Source organism: Coccidioides posadasii, chromosome 1, assembly GCF_018416015.2.
Source record: "Coccidioides posadasii str. Silveira chromosome 1, complete sequence".
NCBI lineage: Eukaryota > Fungi > Ascomycota > Eurotiomycetes > Onygenales > Onygenaceae > Coccidioides > Coccidioides posadasii.
This window is the reverse complement of record NC_089407.1, coordinates 5,484,287-5,503,330: the sequence shown is the minus strand read 5'-3', so window position 1 is coordinate 5,503,330 and position 19,044 is coordinate 5,484,287. Positions and strand designations below refer to the sequence as shown.

Genomic DNA, 19,044 nt, shown 5'->3' with positions numbered 1-19,044 from the left:
AACTGTCTCAATGCCTCCGAGACTACGGCTCTCAACATGCTCGACGATCTCCAACTCCCTCCGACATGAGTGCAGAAGACAGTCCGGAGCTGCAATTGCAGCAACGGCTCTCTCACAGTCATCAGTCACTTCTATCAATCACATTCGGGGTGCTAGTACTGCCTCCGCCACCGCTAATCCCGCCCCTTTGTATCAGCAAACACAACCGCTTTCCCATCGCCGACCAGAATACCGCAAGTCACAACTTCACCGCCAATACACCTCTCTCCTGCGAACAATGCCTTTGATACTCCTATTTCAGCATAACAATCTCAAATCCATCGAATGGGTAAATATCCGCCGCGAACTCTCCAACGCGCTGAGAAAAGTCGACGAAGATCTCATCTCGAAAGGAAGGACGGACATGCCACCGCTGGCAGACGCGATCAAAATGCAGACCATCCAGACACATATATTCGAAGCTGCTCTACGAGTGGTCGACTTCTTCCGTCCTGGGGATGCGGCAACTGTCGATCCAACGGCACCAATCCTCTCACGAGAAGACCCCAGGTTAACCCACGACCTTTCATACACAGCGTATCAGGCTGTTCTCGACAAGCGTGGCAAGCACGAGCTAGCGACTTTGCTCACGGGTCCGATTGCGGTCGTTTCGTTTCCGTATGTTTCGCCGGAGCATGTTAAGGCCGCCCTGTCCATTCTAGCACCCAGCCCGCCAACCTTCCCCGCTCCAACTCGCCGGGCGAATCCGGGTTATTACGAATTTGCTACGCAATCTGGGTTGCAGAAGCTGGTCATGTTGGGGGCAAGAGTGGAAGGAAAGGTGTTTGATGACGAGGGTACAAGATGGATCGGAGGTATCGAAGGTGGATTGGGCGGACTCAGGGCACAGCTGGTCTACCTGTTGCAGTCTATGGGGGCCAACCTTACAAATACTTTGGAAGGTGCTGGAAAGAGTCTGTATCTTACGATGGAGAGCCGGAGAAGTGTTTTGGAAGAAGAACAAAACGGTGGGAAGAAAGAATGAGTGGATATTTGACTACGTGTGTTGGACATATAGATACTCGTTCAGTTTTTTGGGGATGGTGCCATCTGTTCCTTTTTCATTTTATGTTGTCAGCAGGGCTTAAATTCATGTACTATAAGATGCAATAAACCTCTATTAGAAATTATTCAACGGAAACGCCTCTTGCAATAGCCAGCCCATATGGATATGATATTAACCCGGAATATTCAGTTCTATATACCAAGAGCTCTGGGGGAATAAATGCGCAACTATAGCAAGTATAAAATCCGCTGTCCCACCAGGAGAGAGCAGATTTACACGAAAGCCCCGAAAATAAAGTAATAAGACCCAAAAAAAAAAAAAATAAAAAATAAATTGAAATAAAAATAAAAACAAAACAAAAAAAACACATTTATACTCTGTCGTTTATCTCTGTTTCATCATCAGCCTTGTATTCATTCCCACAATGCACCTCACCAAATCCCAATCGCCATCCAATCCAACCCAGTCACACACCAATATCCCCGTAGACCAATCTCCGTCCTTATCATGACTGTGTTTTCGACATATATAGTCCACCGTGGCCGGATTCAATTTCGCAGCGATCTTTTCCGGCCATGTCTGTACTTTCCAGAAATTACTCGCGCTGAGGAAATTCACATAGAACGGGGATCGGTCCTTTTCGTCATCGCCTCCTCCGAGGGGATAGCACAGGGCGGCGGATCTGGCAAGCTGCGCGGTAACGTACTCGATCTTCTTATCGATGTTTTCGGTTTCGAGGACCTCGTAAAAGTCTTGAATACAGACGTGGCCGCTAGGACAGTTAGCATGAGGAGTGTTGTCCGCCCAGCCAGTGGCATCGATTCCCCAACCGCGTCCATTCCATTGTTTTTTGAGACTGTCATCCAACCCGAAACGGCGGATTAACACGATTTTGCCTCGTGCTACCTCAAGCCTAGGGACCTTGGGCTCGGTATACCATTTATGTGGATCCCGCGCATAGTGGTCGTGTAGAATCTTGCTGAGCTGAGCGTCTGTGTGCTTTCCCGGTCCTTCACGTTTGACGGACATGATTAGCGTTTCTGATGGGTTGCGTTGGAGAAACCCTTCGATCTCGTTGACGAGGTCGCGGAAATACTTATTGCCAGTGAGAGAGATTGGAAATACGCTGTGCACAAGAACAAGGTTATCTTTGCTTGGGTCGTCTGGATATTGAGGCTGAACGCGGATATCAAAGAATCGGACGCCGCTTTCCAGCTGCTCTCGTGGACTGACGGCCTGGCACCTCACAGAGGGTGGGGCGACATGGCAGGTTGGGGAATTATGCGTGCCTGGGATCGACAGCGCAGACAGCAGCGTCTCGTCCTTGAGCTCCTTCATCCATGAATTGAGATTTGCAGACAAAAATATCGTCAGGTGCGACTCAGGAGTGATGTAGATGACTGTCAGTCGAAAGCGTGGTTTGTCCTTGAGTGCTTTCATCGTTGCCGAATCGCTAGTGGGCACCGGCGTTTGAACCTGGTGACGCTCTCCTTCCACTTCGACGGTCAATTTCAACCGTTCTTTCTCGGAGTTCTTGTAGGCGCGAATTTCTGTCTTTACTGCGGTGAAAGGCTCTACGCGAACGGAGACATCCTCTTTAGAGACGGCCTCTGAGCCATGGGCGATCGCGTCCACTTCATTGGCTGATCTTGTTATATTGTTCATCAATGTCGCAAAGGATTTGGTGATGTTCTTGATGTCTGGTTTGGGGACATCTGGGGGCGCGAAGCGTTCCACATGCTTCAGTTCAATTGGGTTTGGGGTGAGATTCCGGATGGTCAAATATTCTGCAACCATGGTGGTCTAGGGCGGTCGTTTAGCGGGTTTCTGTGTAGAAAAAAGGGCGGGCGGGCTTGGTTGAATTGAATAGATTCGCAGTGCTAGAAAGTAGTTATTTCGATTCCAATTTTGGACAACTGGAGCGGGGTTCAAGGAGGGGAGGGGAATGCTGTGGTTTGCTAGTTGGTGTAGGGCTGAACGAAAGAGAGCACTAAGCCAAGACGCTTGTTGAGAAAATCGGTCAACGAAGCTGTTGATCTGATTTATCGAAAGCCTACGTAGCGAACTACGAGAGCGAGAGACACATCTGAAGTCACGCCTATCAATGCCAAAAGAAAAGGAAAAGAAAAGGAAAAAGAAAAGAAAAAATAAATAAATAAAAGATATAGAAAAAGAGAAAAAGGGGGTGGAATCGCCAGTTAGAGCTGGAGTGGTCCAAAAGATATGCTGCCAGTCATCCACTTTTGACCATGGCTATCGCAATTCAAGGCCGCATTGGCATCGGCTCGACTGGCTTCTCCATACAGAGAGCAGATGAAAGTCGATATCTGGGGCGTGTCTGACGAAAGCGCCGGTTAGGGGCCATCCCGCGCGACCCAAGCGAAATGTGCATCTGGCGCGCTGGTACAGGCGCATGAGCCAAACAAAATGTCCGGTGTTGTACCATACTGGACTGTCTTCTCCGCTCGTGTGGTTTTCGACATGAATGAAATGTCCAGAGCATCTCGCGCATCTTGAAACTCGTTGTCGCAGCGGCGAACAGCTATTGTTTTTGTCATTTGAAGGGGGGGTTTGGATTCCGGATGGGGGAATTAGGGCTAGCGGACAGGGCATCACTAGTCCCGATCCGACTAGTGTATCTTGGCGAAAGATAACCTTAAACCTTCCAGCGCCGCGTCACGTGCTCTTATCGCTTCGGCGGCTATCGTCGGTGTTGCGCCGGCACGTCGACACCGCAACAATCCTTTTCGGGCTATTTTATGGGGTTGGAGGGAACGTCCTCTTTTTCCTCATCCTCGTCGAAGGAAAAGAGAGCTGTCTTCTGCCCCAATTCGCTTCGTCCACTTATCCAGCTGCACCATGGGCTCCCTATACTGCAGAAGATCGCTCTCCAAGGCACTCCAAGCTCGCATTTTGTCCCGCATCCTCCCCGCCGCTCCCCCAGTTGCCGGCTTCAACCATCGCTTCCGCCGGCGCTTTCACAGCACCCCGGTGCCATGGGGAATCAGGTCTCAGATCCTGAAGGATGTCGGTGAAGGTATGATCATTGTGACCGCAAACTCCGGATCTGCCCACCGGCGGCATCATAGCTGACGTCTTGGCCGTTCCGCAGGTATCACCGAGGTTCAAATCATCCAGTGGTACGTCCAGGAGGGTGCTAGGATAGAGGAATGGAAGCCCCTATGCCAGTACCAGTCGGATAAAGCTGTAGATGATGTACGTTCTCCCCCCACTTTCCGAAATGCTGCTTGCTAACACCGTTTCGCAGATCACATCGCGCTACGAGGGCGTCATCAAGAAGCTCCATTTTCAAGCCGATGACACGGTCCCGACCGGAATGGTACTTTCATTCAATTGAAATCTTTCTCCTAGTCATATATTAACATCGGGCTAGGCTCTTTGCGAGATAGAGGTCGATGACGCCAAATATCCTGAGACAAATGCCCCTGCTCCCCCCAAGGCGGAGTCGGCCCCAGAGCCAACCACTTCCGCATCTGCCGTATCTCAAGAGAAGGCTCAAGAAGTATTGGCTGAGAATAGCCAAGCCCAGGTCGAAACCGCCCCAGCTGCGCCAAAGTCCAAATATGCTACATTTGCGACGCCAGCGGTCCGCGGACTGTTGAAGGAACATGGTTTAGACATTACAAAGATCACTGGAACTGGCAAGGATGGCAGAGTGATGAAAGAAGATGTGTTCAAATATCTTGCGGAGAGAGATTCGCAAGCAGCAGCCCCAGCGGCGCAGCCTACCGCCGCCACGCCATCTGTGGACACTCCCCAAGTCGAAACCCCAACACGTCTAACACCCATCCAGTCCCAGATGTTCAAGACAATGACCAAGTCCCTCTCAGTCCCACATTTCCTTTACGCCGATGATCTCAGCATCTCCGCACTCGCATCTATCCGACAGAAGATCCTTTCGCATCCTACTGAGCCACAGAAAATCTCCTTCCTGCCATTTATCATTAAAGCTGTCTCCCTTGCCCTGCAACAGTACCCTCTCCTTAATGCCAGAGTGGACACTACAACGAACCCCGACAAGCCATCTTTAGTAATGAGATCGAGCCACAACATCGGGGTGGCCATGGACACCCCAACTGGGCTCCTCGTACCCAACATCAAAAACGTCCAAGCCCGTTCCATTTTAGACATTGCGGCTGAAGTAACCCGGCTCGCTGCCGTTGCACGTGCCGGAAAACTGACTCCTGCCGATCTTAACGGCGGAACCATCACTGTCTCCAATATCGGAACCATTGGCGGAACATATGTTGCGCCTGTCCTGGTGCCAAACGAAGTTGCCATCCTGGGCGTTGGCAGGTCACGGACCGTGCCAGTATTTGACGAGCAGGGTAACGTGGTCAAGGACCAGAAGATGACATTCAACTGGAGTGCCGATCATCGCGTCATTGACGGAGCAACGATGGCAAGAATGGCAGAGAAGGTTAGAATGTATGTTGAGTCCCCGGAGACGATGATGCTGGCGTTGAGATAAGCCATAATGGGACGCAAGATACCCAGTATGCTGTTTATGTACTTCCTTGGTTACATGTTTCTTGGCTCTGGAGAGCATACAGCATCTCCTGATTGCCTAATCTTCTTTCTGTTTATTTTGGGAAAGGATATCATGTTTTAGAATTGTGTGCTTCTTGTATACACAAGCTTGCCTGTGGAAAGCGTTTCACATTCCACCCTTATGACCTCGCCTGCTCTGTCATACGCATAGACGACGTTTTCTAAAAAAAAAAAAAAGAAAAAGAAAAAGAAAAAAAAAAAAATTAAAAACATATCGAGCCGGCAGTTATTGGTTAACTACGTACGGAGTACAAGCCACCTAGTTCATAGCTAGTTAGCTGATCTCTATCCATTAAAAGGAAAAAGAAAGATCTGTAACTTTGCATCGCTTAATATTGCGACTTGCCTGTCACTCTACAAATTCTTTGACCGCACTCCACCGTCACAATAGCTTCCGGTCTGTTTACGGCAGGCCCATGTATTGCTACGCCTGTCACTGGTTGTGGTGTTAAACAAAGTGTAATTCCTTGTTTTCTGGCTGAGCATATTTAAGAACTCTGTGGATAAGGCAGCTCAGAGGATATGGTGTGAAACATTCCGTAAAGTGATGCTGATGACTTTTCTTTGTACTTCAGGAGCGCGGCGAGAGCGCTCCAGACCTAAACCCAAAGGCTCTCGAGGTCGTAGGCCTTAATGATTTGAAGCTTCGCCATCTCTCAATGCCGGCTGAGAGACCACTTTCCTAGGTGTTCGAGTGTTGTAGACCTAATGTGGCTGCTTTGTGAGATAATGCTGACCAGCAGAAATGATTCAGGGTTGTAATAATAATGTAATATGTCATGACGCAGGGTTAAGACAAGGCAAGATGAATACTCCATCAAGCAAGTCAGATAGCAAAAAGAGATAAACTGAAACTTGGAGGAGCCATTCAGAGACGTATACAGGGTTCCTCCTGTTTTGGCATTTCAAGACATTTCTCCCGAGGAAAAACGACAACATGCGCAAACACCGATCAGCCGATCTTCCCTCTTAAAAGCTAACATTCTAACTAGTTCACAAGAGGGTGACAAGAAGTCATTATATTTCATATCCCTTCACCGTCTATCTACTCCGTACCGTGACCCCTTTCTGACTTGTCCGCTAATTGAAGATGCCAATCACTTGCTCCATATAATCATCCGTAATCGACATCTCACATTTCGCATCTCAAGCGCTTTGAGACATGACCCACGCATGGCTAACCGAAAGAGAAACGGGAAGCAACCAAGCGCCATCCGTGCAGATGGACGGGGAGCTCCATTTTCATTCCTTCCTTAGTCCTGATTTGGCTCGTGGACAGGGATGGTGGATATGATGCGTCACAACAGCGCAAGAAGGCGCACGCCTCAAAAGCCGTCGACTCACTCGCAACCTCCATTGTCGGTTCGGGTGCGGGAGTGTTTACCCCGAGGTTGAATACATAGCAATTATTGGCAATAGGAACAACGCGGTTGGCTAAACATTGCTGCCTTTCTTCTTTCGCCTGGCTCCGGCCTCCGCAGTAGTAACCTTGAGCAAAGCCTCGGGTGGTCTGGGCGCTTAAAATGCTGCATGCCCGTCGGAAAACCACGCAACGGCGAGTAGGGGGTCTGTGCACTCGTTGGGCTTTGAAACAGGCGCGAAAGACGGGGGAACGCGTTGTCTGGTCCAGCCGTGGCTGCAGATGATCAGTACGTTATTCCTCCAAAATTCGAGCACCCGGAGGACTCCGGAAATACAGACATACAGACGGAGTACAAAGCGCAGTTCGGTTAATTTGTACGGAGTACTTCGCTAATGCAGGAGGCCGGATACGGGGCCGTTGCTCATAATATATGTTCAGCCCGCTCATGTATGGTATGATGTACGGAACATGTAGTCCGTATGTATGCATCCTCACCGGGGGGCTGTGTGTAAAGTCCTGTTTTGGGCCCCGGCTTCTCTCTTCCTTTCATGCGTTTCTCCCCTTCAAAACCTTCGGTCGCTATCCGCCTTAGAGACGCCAGGGCCTGGGACCGTTGGACACCAGGGCATTCCCCCACCCCGGTCTTTGGTGTGGGGGCCTTGCGTTGGAAGAATGCGCAAAGGATCGAAAAAGGGAATAAACGAGAAACAGGATCCCCGCCTCCTTTGCACTGCAGCCTGCAGGGCCCTCCGATCGGCGTGTCGATGTGATTTCGGTCGTGCGCGCAGGAACTTATATCATGGAGACCCTAGCTCTTCCAGCTCAAGAAGCCCAGCTCGCTTCCTGACCAAGGGAGTTTCCCCGCCGTGTGCTAGTCCGGGAGTGTTCCTGTCCTTCCCCGAGAGAGAGCCCCTCTGTTTGATGCATTCCGGGTCTGGCCACCTGGTCGGTATGATGAAAGCGAGTGAAAACTCGATGGGGAGAATTTGTGCGACTGTAATCACGCGTGGAATTGGACCGGGGTAGCTAATGAGAAATGCCTAGCAATACAGCAAAGAAACACACATCCCTCCCAGAGAGAAGAACAATAGCTAACAAAGAATCGAAACCAATTACAATTGATATATCGCGTAAACAAAGGAAAACGCACATGGGGTTCCCAGGAATACCCTCCTTTCTAACTCCTAATGCGCCTATCGCTTAACCGGGGAATCGCTCGATAGAAAGAAAATAAAAATAAAATGGAAATAAAGAGAAACAGCAGACCCACAATCGGGTACTCCGCGATTCGATCCTTGAGAAGCCGACTTGTTGAAGAATTCCGGGAAATGAGAACCTCGTAGAGGTGGCACAAGATCATAGGTGACACATATCGGACACAGCACGGGGAGTTAACTGCCAGAAAAAAGGTGTCAATGGGTCCAAAAAAAAAATAAAAAGAAAAAGAAAAAAAAAAGAAAAAGAAAAAGGGGACTCTACTCGTGGGAGCCGCACGCGAACAATGCCTATTGTTATTCTCCCAATCCAAAGAGAACGGGGGAGAAAAAGAACAACAGCAGCCCGTCGCCAAAACGAAACTCATTTGTACTCGTCCAGCTTGTTCTGCACCGCTACGTTCACGCGCCTCTGCACCTCCGGCAGACTCGCGGCGCAATCAACGGAGATCGCATCCCACTCCGAATCCGGCTCTTCCAGGTTCTCTAGCTGCGACTGGACCATGTCCGACTTCATGTAATGGCCCTTCCGTTGCTTGACCCGTTGTAGGAGGATCTGCTCGTCAGCGCGCAGGTAGATGAAATGGATTCTGACAGACGGGTGGTCGTACGCAGCAACGCGGATGACGTCACGATACTTGTGCTTTAGGGCTGAGCAGGTGACGATGACGCCTGCGGGGGAGTTTTTCGACTCCAGGCTGCTGATCGCGGCTTCGCGGAGCTGGATAAGCCAGTCCCACCGATCGGCGTCGGTCAAAGGAACGTTGTTGGCCATCTTGTCCTTGTTGGACTTGGAATGGTACTGTGAGCAGGAGAAGAAGTAATGGTTAGCTCTTTGCTGTTCTGAAGCGCGGAATGCGGCTGACGGGATGCAGGCTTGCGGACGACGTACATCATCTCCTTCTATGTATGGAAGACCAAACTCCTTTGCTAATCCCCTGGCAACTGTTGTCTTCCCCGAGCCGGCTGGCCCGGTGAGGATCCAGATATGCTGCATGGTGGCGTATGGATCTAGGGGATATGCTATGGGGATCTTTGGAGGTAGGTGGTGGGCACGTCTGTTGAGCGATCTGGCGCCGACTGAAGCCATGATATGGGGACGGCGGGCAGGCTCTTCCGTGGATAACATGGTGGGTTAGCAGGGTGCTTCTTTTTGCCAGGAAAATGGTTCCTTTTTAAAGTGCAAGTCGCCACCCGAATTGAGTTGCAGGACGGTGAAACAAGTGGTTGATGTCAACGTCGTGAATAGCAATCGGTCCTAACACGGGAGTATGACAAGGTAGTCGCCTGGAGAAGGTATGTGTAAAGTATAGTACAAGTTTGTGCAAGTCCCGGTCAAAGCGCGTCAGTGAAGGGAAAATGAAGGAGAGTATGGCCGGTATAAGATTTTGAAGGGAATAAGTATTATTCAGGGACGGGACATCCCACTAGGAGGTTCAAGACACGAGAATAGAACGGATGGATAGTAGAAAGGCAAAAAAAAAAAAGACAGAGAGAGAGAGAGAAAGAGGGGGGAAAGGGGACAAAAAGACCGGGGATGGTCTGGATTTTAAAGGCATTTTTCTTTTACTTTTTCCCTCTCTCTCTTTTTTTCTTTTTTTTTTTCTTTTTTCCTTCCTCCCCCAGAGAAATGAAACCTTGGACAGGTCCGAATCAACCGGAGGGGGATCTTCAAGGAGCTGTTGAGTCAACAATGATTGGAGATCCGAGCGTTGGTGCTGGGGGAGTTCAGGGTCGAAAAAATAAGCGTAAGTGGGATTAGCTCGAGCGAAAGTAACGGGATTTAGGAGAGCCTTATTGGACCCGGTATCACGGTACTGGGAGCCGGAGAACAACCGATTCTGGGTCGCTTGATTTTGTTCCTTGCTTGTGGACGGGATAGCGGTGTCTCCGCGGCGGGGATTTGGGGTTTGGGGTTAAAGGAGACCCGGCAAAAGGTGGGATTGCCTTCCGGACGCCTCGCCATCCGAAACAGAAATAACTTTACCGGTTCAATTCACGGCTTTGAGATAGAGGCAACGTACCCCTCCGTAAAACTCATCGAGTTTGGCTCGCAATTGCGCAGCCGTCAGCCCGGGGCCAAAAAAAAGAAAAACGAGGGGATCATGTGAGGGCCAGGGAGAGCGGACAGGATGGAATGCCATCCACCGGTGGACAGATTTAGCATCACGGCCAAGGAAACGTGGAGCAACGGCTTCTGAACAGAAATAACGGAGGCGACCTGTCTTGTTCTCCTGCAGGATTACCAACGCTTAACAAATCACCGTCTTAGCAGTGAAATTAATCGTCGCAGCTCCGCTCGGAAGCCCAATCACGGGCCTGCTGCGAGTAATAAAAATACAGCGAATGCACGAGCAAACCCGCCGTTCGATGCGTTTTTGGGCCTGCTGTCCCGGAGGGCGGGGGTTTGTAGATCTGGAACCCATCCAGATGGGCTCCCTTTTCAGTGAAAAAGAGACGGGAGCTGAAAAAGGGAGCCTTGTCTAGAGAGAAACCAACACTCGAACATCAAGCCAGCTAACTAACATCAGAATCAGCGGTCTGCGGGTCCTGGAGAAAAGTTGATCTGTCTCATTGCGAGAAGCCATCAGACGGCCGGAATTGGCGGCCGGAAGCGACCTGAGTGGCAATACCAAGACAAACATCTCTCTCTCTCTCTTTTTTTTCTCCCCCCTCCTTTTGATTATATTAAACTATTTACAAATGTCCGGAGTAATTTGGGCTGGTGTGCGATTTGAGTGGCCCGAAGTGGCTTTTAGCCCTTCTCTTGTCACAGAAATCGGGCCAATCGTTATTTTGCGCGGCTACCGGGAAATAAAACAACACGGGCTTTTTGTGCAAGGGTCAAGGCCAGAGTCAAACCGCTCTTGAAAGAAATATGAACTTAAAACGGGCATTTACTGACTCCGAACTCATGAGCTTAACACCGGCGATCGCCGTCCATGACATCAAAAGCGCAGCAACGCAGGGAAAAGAAGCAAACACGGGGCCTGTGTGCGGTTGGGCGGTTTGTGATTTTTCTTTACTGACTACGAATCAACGCTCGAGGTCGGGACTCTCGGACGCTGTGAGGAGGAGCTTGGTTTGCTGGTTACTCCGGGCGTGGGCGGAATCTTTGGAAGCATTCCACAGGCGGATGGGATGATTGATGGGCTCCCCGGGCCTTTTTTTTTTTTGATTCACAGCTCCTTCGACAGGCCGCAGCAAACTCGCACGCTGCCCAATTGAAACGGCAGTTTCTGACGAGGCGCGTTAGTGCGGGAGTCCGAGGGCTGTACTGTTCCACCGCGGTTATGTAGTTACATGAAATGGGCCATGCCGGACCTGTTTACTCCTGATCGCACAGATGGACGCTGCCGACAGATTGTTGTCCATGTGGCCCTAGTGTGGGGAAAGCTATTATGTAGCTAGCTGCCTTTTTAACTGCTCCTCCCCACAGTTCTTATGACTTTTGTGTTTGTCACAAATAAACATCGCTATCGTCTCCTTTTCTGCAAGCACGACAGAATGCAGGCCTGCGTGTGTGATGTATGTACGTCGACCCAATTGTTGGCTCGGTTGAACGACGTTGGCCCAACCGCTGGAGAACACAGCCACTCTTTTCGTCGTCGAACGAGCTGGAGCTGACGCTGAAGGGGAGTTTGTCCTCTACCCCGCGCGAGCATCTGCAGCGCGATGTGCTGTTGTACGGAGTAATGGCATGCAATTCTGCCCTGCGCGCGCAGAGTTGGCTCGACAGGGAGCTGGTTCCAGCCAGCTGATGTCATTATACATCGAGCGCATGCAGCCGAGCCAATCCCGCTGTCTCATCGATGTAACTATGCGTCCGATACGTCATCCCTTACATGCGATCTGGACAGCCATGCCACCTTGCTCCACGATGAGGGCGTCTCTCCTCCGTATGTCCTTTTGTAACCGACCAAAGGGCATTGGATAGCTCTTCTGAAAATCCGCTCATTCCGCCTTTCTCCTTCACTGTCAAGCCCAAGCTTTGCGTGCCATCGTAGGCTTTCCACCCATGGTCGATTAGGCTGCGATCTGTGGAAACGTGGAAGTTTGTTTTGCATCGCATCCGCGGAACTAAGGAATTAATATTTTACTTTCCAAGGAGGTCCGGCACTCCTTTCGTCTGCACGCGCAAGCTACCTTGATAAAAAAAAAAAAAAACCGGCGCATAGATCAGGTGGAGGGTTTGAATAAAGGGAGCCATGGTCAGGCCTCGCTTTCTCGGTTCGTTCTCGTGATAGACGCCTCGAGTCGTAAGAAAAGTGGCCCCAATCCGAAGCCATGTAAAAACTGAGGTTGCGAGCATGCAGTGTAAAACCATAGTATGACTTCTGCTTTATCCGCACTAGAGGGATTACTTTCGAGTTTTTTTCCACTCAACCCCGCGATCAATACCAGCCTCAGCCGGACCGAGCCGGGATCTTCCCTCCTGCGAGTTGACAAAACATCACCAAATCACGGTGCACCACCTCACTGGTTGGACATCTTTCCCAATCCATAAATTCAACGTAGCTCAATAACAGGATTGGTCGAACTGCATATACGGTTCAAAGCTCGTAAATTTTAGTTTGAGGAATGCGTGTTGATTGACCGTAGAGAATCGCGGCAAAGGGCCACCCTAGGACCGAGTACGTTGATGAGGCCGCTATCTCCGCGAATCCGAGCAAGCTAATACGGAATGAGGCGTAACAAGAGATGCCTTTCTGTACTCTGTAGTACCATCCTTTTGCTCGGCTGTGGGCAGGCAGACTTATGGAAGAACAGCTTCAGCTTGACTAAAGCATTCACCTCCTGCAGCCGGGTTCAACAATCACAAATCCCACCTTTCTCAACGCCGGTATCCCAGCACATAAGGATGCATACCATACAGGTAGTTAAGAGGCAATCTGCATGCAGGGTTTTCGTGCCTCCCGCTAATCATGTCTTTGGAAACATGAGCCTCATGCGATGTGATGTAACTAACAACCACAGCTGTTTAGATTATGGGTGTATGACTTGTTTCGTCATGGATGCTCTGTATTAGAGTCATTCCTTGTTATAAATCCAGTAATACCAATTAGTTACAGAGGACAGAGAGGTTAATGTGCAAATTTCTCAGTGATGAGCATCTATTCCTTCAATGACATCCTAAGCTGAGATGAGAAACTGCAGTGAACTTCATTTTGCTATTGAGGACTATTGGATATTATCTCGACTGAACAACTGGAGGGCAAGGATGCTGAGAGCGACACGCTAGGAGCGCGCATCGACAGGTCATTCGAGCCGCTGCGGCAAAGGAATGCAGACTGACTGTCACACGAGCTTTGGCAGCAAGCCCATTTTGATTCTGCTGGTAGATGTTGGGCTGTCTGGGTGTCTTCCGTGATGTTGCGCGCGAGTATGCCTTCAAGAAAGTTCAGTCAGCAGCCCAGCGAAGCTTCAAAGATATCAAAAAGCCATCAGACGAGACTAGCCCCAAAAGGGGTTTAGCAGCGGTATTTGCTCCGGAATTCAACTGTGCTAGCCGGATTGGCCTTAGCGTGGATTACGTCAGAGGGTACAACCGTCCGCGGCGGGCGGAGGTATCTCGATCTGGAGTCTCGCAAGGCACAACGGTCACCAACTCCGTCAGATCAGCTACGAGGGTTCAGGTGCCCGGAGAATCCGATACTGACGCCGTCCCTAAGCTGAAGCCTTTGTGAATTGACCGTACGCCTATAATTGGCCGTTAGGTCCAAGATGTCGTCGTTCTTCTTCTCCACACCCGTCGACATCGACATAGTCCTCGAGGATGCCGACGAACGAGAAACCGTCGATATCAAGCTAGATAAGAATAGGCGTGAAAAGGCGCCCTTGTACATGGATGGCGAGTCTGTGAAGGGCGCAGTTACGGTCAGGCCGAAAGACGGGAAGCGATTAGAACATACAGGCATCAAGGTGCAGTTTATTGGCACGATCGGTATGGCTGAGATCGCCCCTATTTTCGTTTTGGGTTGGAGGCGGTATATTCTTAAGCAAGGGCCTAAGAATAAAGCTATGCTGACTGTTATGTAAAACCTTTCGCAGAGATGTTCTTTGACCGGGGTAATCACTATGAGTTTCTTTCCCTTGTGCAGGAACTCGCGGCTCCCGGGGAGCTCCAGCATCCGCGCACGTTTACCTTCAACTTCAAGAATGTCGAGAAGCAGTACGAGTCATATAATGGCATCAATGTCAAGCTGCGATATTTTATCCGAGTCACCGTTTCACGCAGAATAGCCGACATCGTACGAGAGAAGGATATCTGGGTATATTCGTACAAAATGCCTCCGGACAACAACAGTCCCATTAAAATGGACGTCGGTATCGAGGATTGTCTACACATTGAATTCGAATACTCAAAGTCGAAGTACCACCTCAAAGATGTGATCGTTGGGAGGATATACTTTCTGCTCGTGCGGCTCAAGATAAAACATATGGAGCTGTCGATTATACGACGGGAGACGACTGGCTCACCGCCAAACCAGTATAATGAGAGCGAGACTCTTGTCAGATTTGAAGTTAGTGATTAATCGTCACCGCCGTGCTTGCCGTGTGTCTCACTGCTAACATTGCCATCTAGATCATGGACGGTTCTCCATCAAGAGGTACGGAAAAGCTCTCCTTGTCTCCCCCACTATTGTTTTTTTAATCTTCCTCCACATCCTTGCCACATACCACTTTTTCTGGACGGGAGGCTTTTTATTTTAAGGCTGGGCATTCGGTGGGTGGCTGGCTGATCTCTTTTCTCATCGCACAGGAGAGACTATCCCCATTCGATTATTCCTCGGCGGATTCGATCTGACACCCACGTTCCGCGATGTCAATAAGAAATATTCGACTAGATACTATCTTAGTTTGGTCCTAATTGATGAAGGTGAGTGTCGAGAGCTGAGTTTCCTTGATTGTCCTAAATCCTCCTCTCCTTTTTTTTGTGCAATCTTTTCCCCTTCCCCGTCTCCGACACATACCGGCCCTCTTGAAGACATTATCCACCATTGTGGGTACGGCATCGAAAGTTTCAGCCCCCTTCGCGAGGACGCAGGGATTCGCTTCCACACACCTTCTCGGTGGCTTCCGTGCATTCCTCATTTCGTTTTATCCCCAATGAATAATCCCACGCGTCTTGCACGCCAGCCTTGGCGTCTTGTCCCAGCCCCACACTGGCATCTCGATATCCATCCCGCTATCACTAGACAGCCCACCATCCCGCTCAGTCGACAATTGGCACTCCACTGCCAACCACACAGCCTGAAACTTGAATGGGAATAGACAGCAAATGGACATCCAAGAATCAGCTCTTTGCAAAGACTGACGTATTCCCTTGCCACACAGATGCTCGTCGCTACTTCAAACAATCCGAAATCACCCTCTATCGACAGCCTCCCGAACTTCCTCCGGTTCCTGGCGCAGCGGCACTACCGCCTCAGCAGCCTATGCCCCCGCATACTCAGAAAGAAGGAGGGGATGCAGAAGTTCTAGATTCCGAGCCCGAGCCTAATCCGGCGGCCCATGAACAGCAGCAGGTTCCTGCAGCTGCATAAACATACGTTTTTGCGGGCAACGTAGTGGCGTCTTTCCAGACCTTAATCAGCTCCTAGGTGCGGGCGTTCGGTGGCGCATATATCGTAGAGGTATTTTTTTCGTTCCATGTTGATGGCTTTGGTAAATTGCTTTGGTCTTTTGTTTATCGAGTAAAGGCAAATATGCACGTGGATGGCAATCAAAATTGGGATCATAACCCATCATGATGAATGAGTTCTTGATTTATAATTGTGTGTTATTGACATTCATGCCTCTTTGCTAGTCGCCTATATGTCATGGCTAGGCCCATCATTAAGCAAAAAGGATTTTCTGTACAAGATGTTGCATCATATAATCTGTTTAAGTCATCCCAGCCAAACAAATGATTCACCACTTCTCCAAGTATAACGTATCTACCAGGTCTAGTATGTGTATCTAAACCCTTCTAGGCCCTCGATTACCATCTCTCCTCTTGCGGCCTTGCGGTTTTGGATATAGTGATAAATACTCATTCCTATACACGCAGCAAGCATAAAAAGTTGCGCCGCCTGTGTCATCCAAGTTCCAAGCTTGTCAGCTCAAAAATCCAAACCTGACGCCACAAAAAGAGAGAGAGAGAGACAGGTTCGAAAGTCAGTGGGGAAAGTTAAAATATCAAAGGATAACTTACGATTCCAGCCCACAACCCGCTGAAATACGTTGGAGCTTCTCTTTCGAGGAAGGTAACGGAGGCATAGATCCCACCGACTGCGCCGAAGGCAACTTGTAGACCTGATGCGATACTATGGAAGGGTCAGGGTCGACAGAATGTAAGATATTGCGACATTAGACCGGATTGGTATGTGCTTACGCTCGTGTACTTTGGCCTCGAATATTGTTCGCCTGCCAGGCTAGAACAGCTGGTAGGGCGCCGTTTGCTCCCGCGAGACCGAGGAAGACGCCAAAATACCTGAATTGAGGTAGATAAGTATGAATTCTAGTCGTGCAAAGGCGGAGAGGGCAATATATATATATATATAGTCATACCTCACTCCATTTTGCTTTGGATATGCAACAAGAAGATATCCAATCGTGCATGTAATGGCCATAAACGCGACGTATGGGGAACGTAGCTTAGTTCGATCAGCAAGGTAAGAAATTACCAGAGAGAACGGAACGCTGGCAATAGCTGGCGGAGCCGAGAGAAGGAAAACACGGCCTGGTGAGTGACCCATTCCCTGAAGAATAACGACACCAAAGAAAGCGTATCCATAGATGCCGATGGCAACACACATGAAAAGGAGCGAGCTATAAGCCTAGTCAATATTCGCACGTTTGATGGACGACAAGGCGAGGGGAGAATCGTACTAGATCCAAAGCTGCCAGCGCGAAAGCGTCTTTAAAACCTTCATTGGAGTAATGGGATCATGGACAGCGTCGCCCCTATCTTTATCCAGCTCTGCCTTGATAAGTTCGACTTCCTCAGCCGTCAAGAATGACTTCTTTTTCAATAGTTTGTCCGGGAAATCAATGATAAGATAGTAACCCATCATGGCGAGCACGCAGGTAAGGAGTCCTTCAATCACAAAGATCCACCTCCAACCTCGAAGACCACCGAGCCCTTCCATCTGGATGATTCCGTAAGCTAGTAGAGAGCCAAATCCGTTTGCAATGACATTGATAGAGTAGAACCAAGCAATACTTTCAATGGACGATTAGTCGCCCGTGTAAAAGGTACTCCAAACAGCGACAATAAAAGGGGTTTGCGTACCGCTGCTGGATTTGGTATCTTCTGTACCAGCAACTAATGAGGTACATGCAGCCAGGGCTGTACATATTATTAGCTGATGAGGAATATAAACGGAGTGCTCAAGGACCACTTACAAAAAGCCTGCCTCAAATAACCCAAGAAGCAATCTGATAGCAATAAGCGGCTGGATACCAGTTAGTTGACTGGCCAAAAAAAGAAAAAGAAAAAGACACAGAGAGAGAGAGGGGGTAAGGTTCAAGCTTAGCACGCACACCCCATGTCTTAACGAAACCCGCGCCTTTAAGATAAGTGTGTTAGCAAATCCATATGTATGAAATGGCTTATGGAGTGTTATACATACACATGATGACAATTCCCCAACTCATTGCAATAAACGACAGCCATATTGCAGCCCCAACTTTTCTCAAGATGATATTACTCGGAATCTCGAACATGAAGTAGGTGATGAAGAAGACGAGAAGAACGACGGAATAGCGATTGCCAATGTAGAAATGCAGGTCTTCATGCATACCAGCTACGCGAGCAGAGGACAGCTACAATCCCACGTCAGTGATCATATTTCTTTGTAGGAGCCAGCCATCATGAGCAAGACTGGGAACAGAGACATACATTAATGCGGTCAATCCCACTAACAGCATAGAGAGCTGGAAATGACAATTGATCAATCAGCATAAGCAACTTCGGTTAGGATTACTGGCAACTTTACCTCCTAGGATGGGGATAAGTCGAAGATCGACTTTCCAGCTGAAAAGGTCAGCGAGGTACATTGAGTGAATGGAAAAAAGGGGTGAGACCATTTGAGGAAAACATACTATATTCTTCGAAGTCGTCTCTGCAATTCCTTGTCGTCCATCTGGCCCGACTCTGTATCCCTGTCTAAGCTGTTGGAAGACTGCTCAATTTCCTCCTTCATCAGGTTTGGCTCTCCTTGGGCGTCTGAGGCCTGTTTGGACTCCATGTTGCTGTGTTGGAGGCAAGATGACTTGGTAAAGAATCTCAGACAAAGAATGTGGACGGTCCCGCGGGCCCCTGTGGAATGAAAAGGGCAGGGCACAGATGGTCATCTTTAAACGTCCTGCAGGGATGGCGCAGGACCTGAAATTGCGGCCAGCCGCGATGGCTCGACGACTAGCCTAGGAAATCTCGCTTGACAGACATGCATTTCCAGCAGCACTGACGGGTTCCCAGGATGAAAAATAAGGCACGCCATGAAGTGGCTCCGAGGTCCGAATCTGGTCAAGATAGCCTGGTAGACGGAAGGGTCCCCGTCTCTTTTTGCACCTAGTGATCGCAAGAAAGCAAAGTGCCCAACCCACTGAGAAAGGACTACCCCAGGTAAGTCCTCAGACATCATTCGCGGCGACCAGGAGGCCACGTCGAAAGCCCGCTAGGAAGAGGCAGCCCGGCCAGGGATCATGGGTCGGCGGGAACTCCACCTTACTCTTCCATCGAGCCTCGGAATCCCATCGAAACCCGCTCTGTTCCCCGCATGTTCTCTCGAGTTTGAAGAGAGGAAAAACAGCACGAGGGGCGAATCCCCGGCCATCCAGACCATGGATGAAGGGTTAATGCC

The 19,044-nt window shown here is 49.6% G+C and overlaps 6 protein-coding genes across 6 annotated transcripts; 3 read left to right on the top strand and 3 right to left on the bottom strand.

Moving 5' to 3' along the window:
• Nucleotides 1–10: 10 nt before the first annotated feature.
• On the top strand, nucleotides 11–1,177 carry D8B26_001587 (mitochondrial 54S ribosomal protein uL10m; the record flags this gene model as incomplete). Its single annotated transcript, XM_003065575.2, has 1 exon — nucleotides 11–1,177. One exon carries the CDS (start codon nucleotides 11–13, stop codon nucleotides 1,022–1,024), a length of 1,014 nt encoding a protein of 337 aa, XP_003065621.1. The 3' UTR covers nucleotides 1,025–1,177.
• A 238-nt stretch (nucleotides 1,178–1,415) lies between these two features.
• D8B26_001586 (uncharacterized protein) lies at nucleotides 1,416–3,131 on the bottom strand (the record flags this gene model as incomplete). The annotated part of the gene is given in 4 exon segments (XM_066123581.1): nucleotides 1,416–1,451; nucleotides 1,481–2,848; nucleotides 3,103–3,110; nucleotides 3,128–3,131. The coding sequence occupies 4 exon segments, from the start codon at nucleotides 3,129–3,131 to the stop codon at nucleotides 1,416–1,418; spliced, it is 1,416 nt and encodes a 471-aa protein (XP_065979656.1).
• A 675-nt stretch (nucleotides 3,132–3,806) lies between these two features.
• Nucleotides 3,807–5,593, top strand: D8B26_001585 (uncharacterized protein). Its single transcript, XM_003065573.2, has 4 exons — nucleotides 3,807–4,082; nucleotides 4,158–4,261; nucleotides 4,314–4,385; nucleotides 4,440–5,593. Exons 1-4 carry the CDS (start codon nucleotides 3,905–3,907, stop codon nucleotides 5,535–5,537), a joined length of 1,452 nt encoding a protein of 483 aa, XP_003065619.2. The 5' UTR covers nucleotides 3,807–3,904; the 3' UTR covers nucleotides 5,538–5,593.
• A 2,965-nt stretch (nucleotides 5,594–8,558) lies between these two features.
• On the bottom strand, nucleotides 8,559–9,627 carry D8B26_001584 (uncharacterized protein; the record flags this gene model as incomplete). Its single annotated transcript, XM_003065572.2, has 2 exons — nucleotides 9,087–9,627; nucleotides 8,559–8,996 (listed from the first exon to the last, which is right to left on the bottom strand). Exons 1-2 carry the CDS (start codon nucleotides 9,321–9,323, stop codon nucleotides 8,559–8,561), a joined length of 675 nt encoding a protein of 224 aa, XP_003065618.2. The 5' UTR covers nucleotides 9,324–9,627.
• Nucleotides 9,628–13,787: 4,160 nt separating this feature from the next.
• Nucleotides 13,788–15,964, top strand: VPS26 (Vacuolar protein sorting-associated protein 26). Its single transcript, XM_066123580.1, has 5 exons — nucleotides 13,788–14,138; nucleotides 14,246–14,718; nucleotides 14,781–14,805; nucleotides 14,958–15,074; nucleotides 15,533–15,964. Exons 1-5 carry the CDS (start codon nucleotides 13,919–13,921, stop codon nucleotides 15,739–15,741), a joined length of 1,044 nt encoding a protein of 347 aa, XP_065979655.1. The 5' UTR covers nucleotides 13,788–13,918; the 3' UTR covers nucleotides 15,742–15,964.
• Nucleotides 15,946–18,479, bottom strand: D8B26_001582 (uncharacterized protein). The gene is made up of 12 exons (XM_066123579.1): nucleotides 18,284–18,479; nucleotides 18,178–18,215; nucleotides 18,081–18,115; nucleotides 17,812–18,004; nucleotides 17,723–17,748; nucleotides 17,585–17,634; nucleotides 17,472–17,528; nucleotides 17,069–17,401; nucleotides 16,748–17,008; nucleotides 16,572–16,670; nucleotides 16,392–16,503; nucleotides 15,946–16,269 (listed from the first exon to the last, which is right to left on the bottom strand). Exons 1-12 carry the CDS (start codon nucleotides 18,427–18,429, stop codon nucleotides 16,144–16,146), a joined length of 1,476 nt encoding a protein of 491 aa, XP_065979654.1. The 5' UTR covers nucleotides 18,430–18,479; the 3' UTR covers nucleotides 15,946–16,143.
• Between the last annotated feature and the right edge of the window lie 565 nt (nucleotides 18,480–19,044).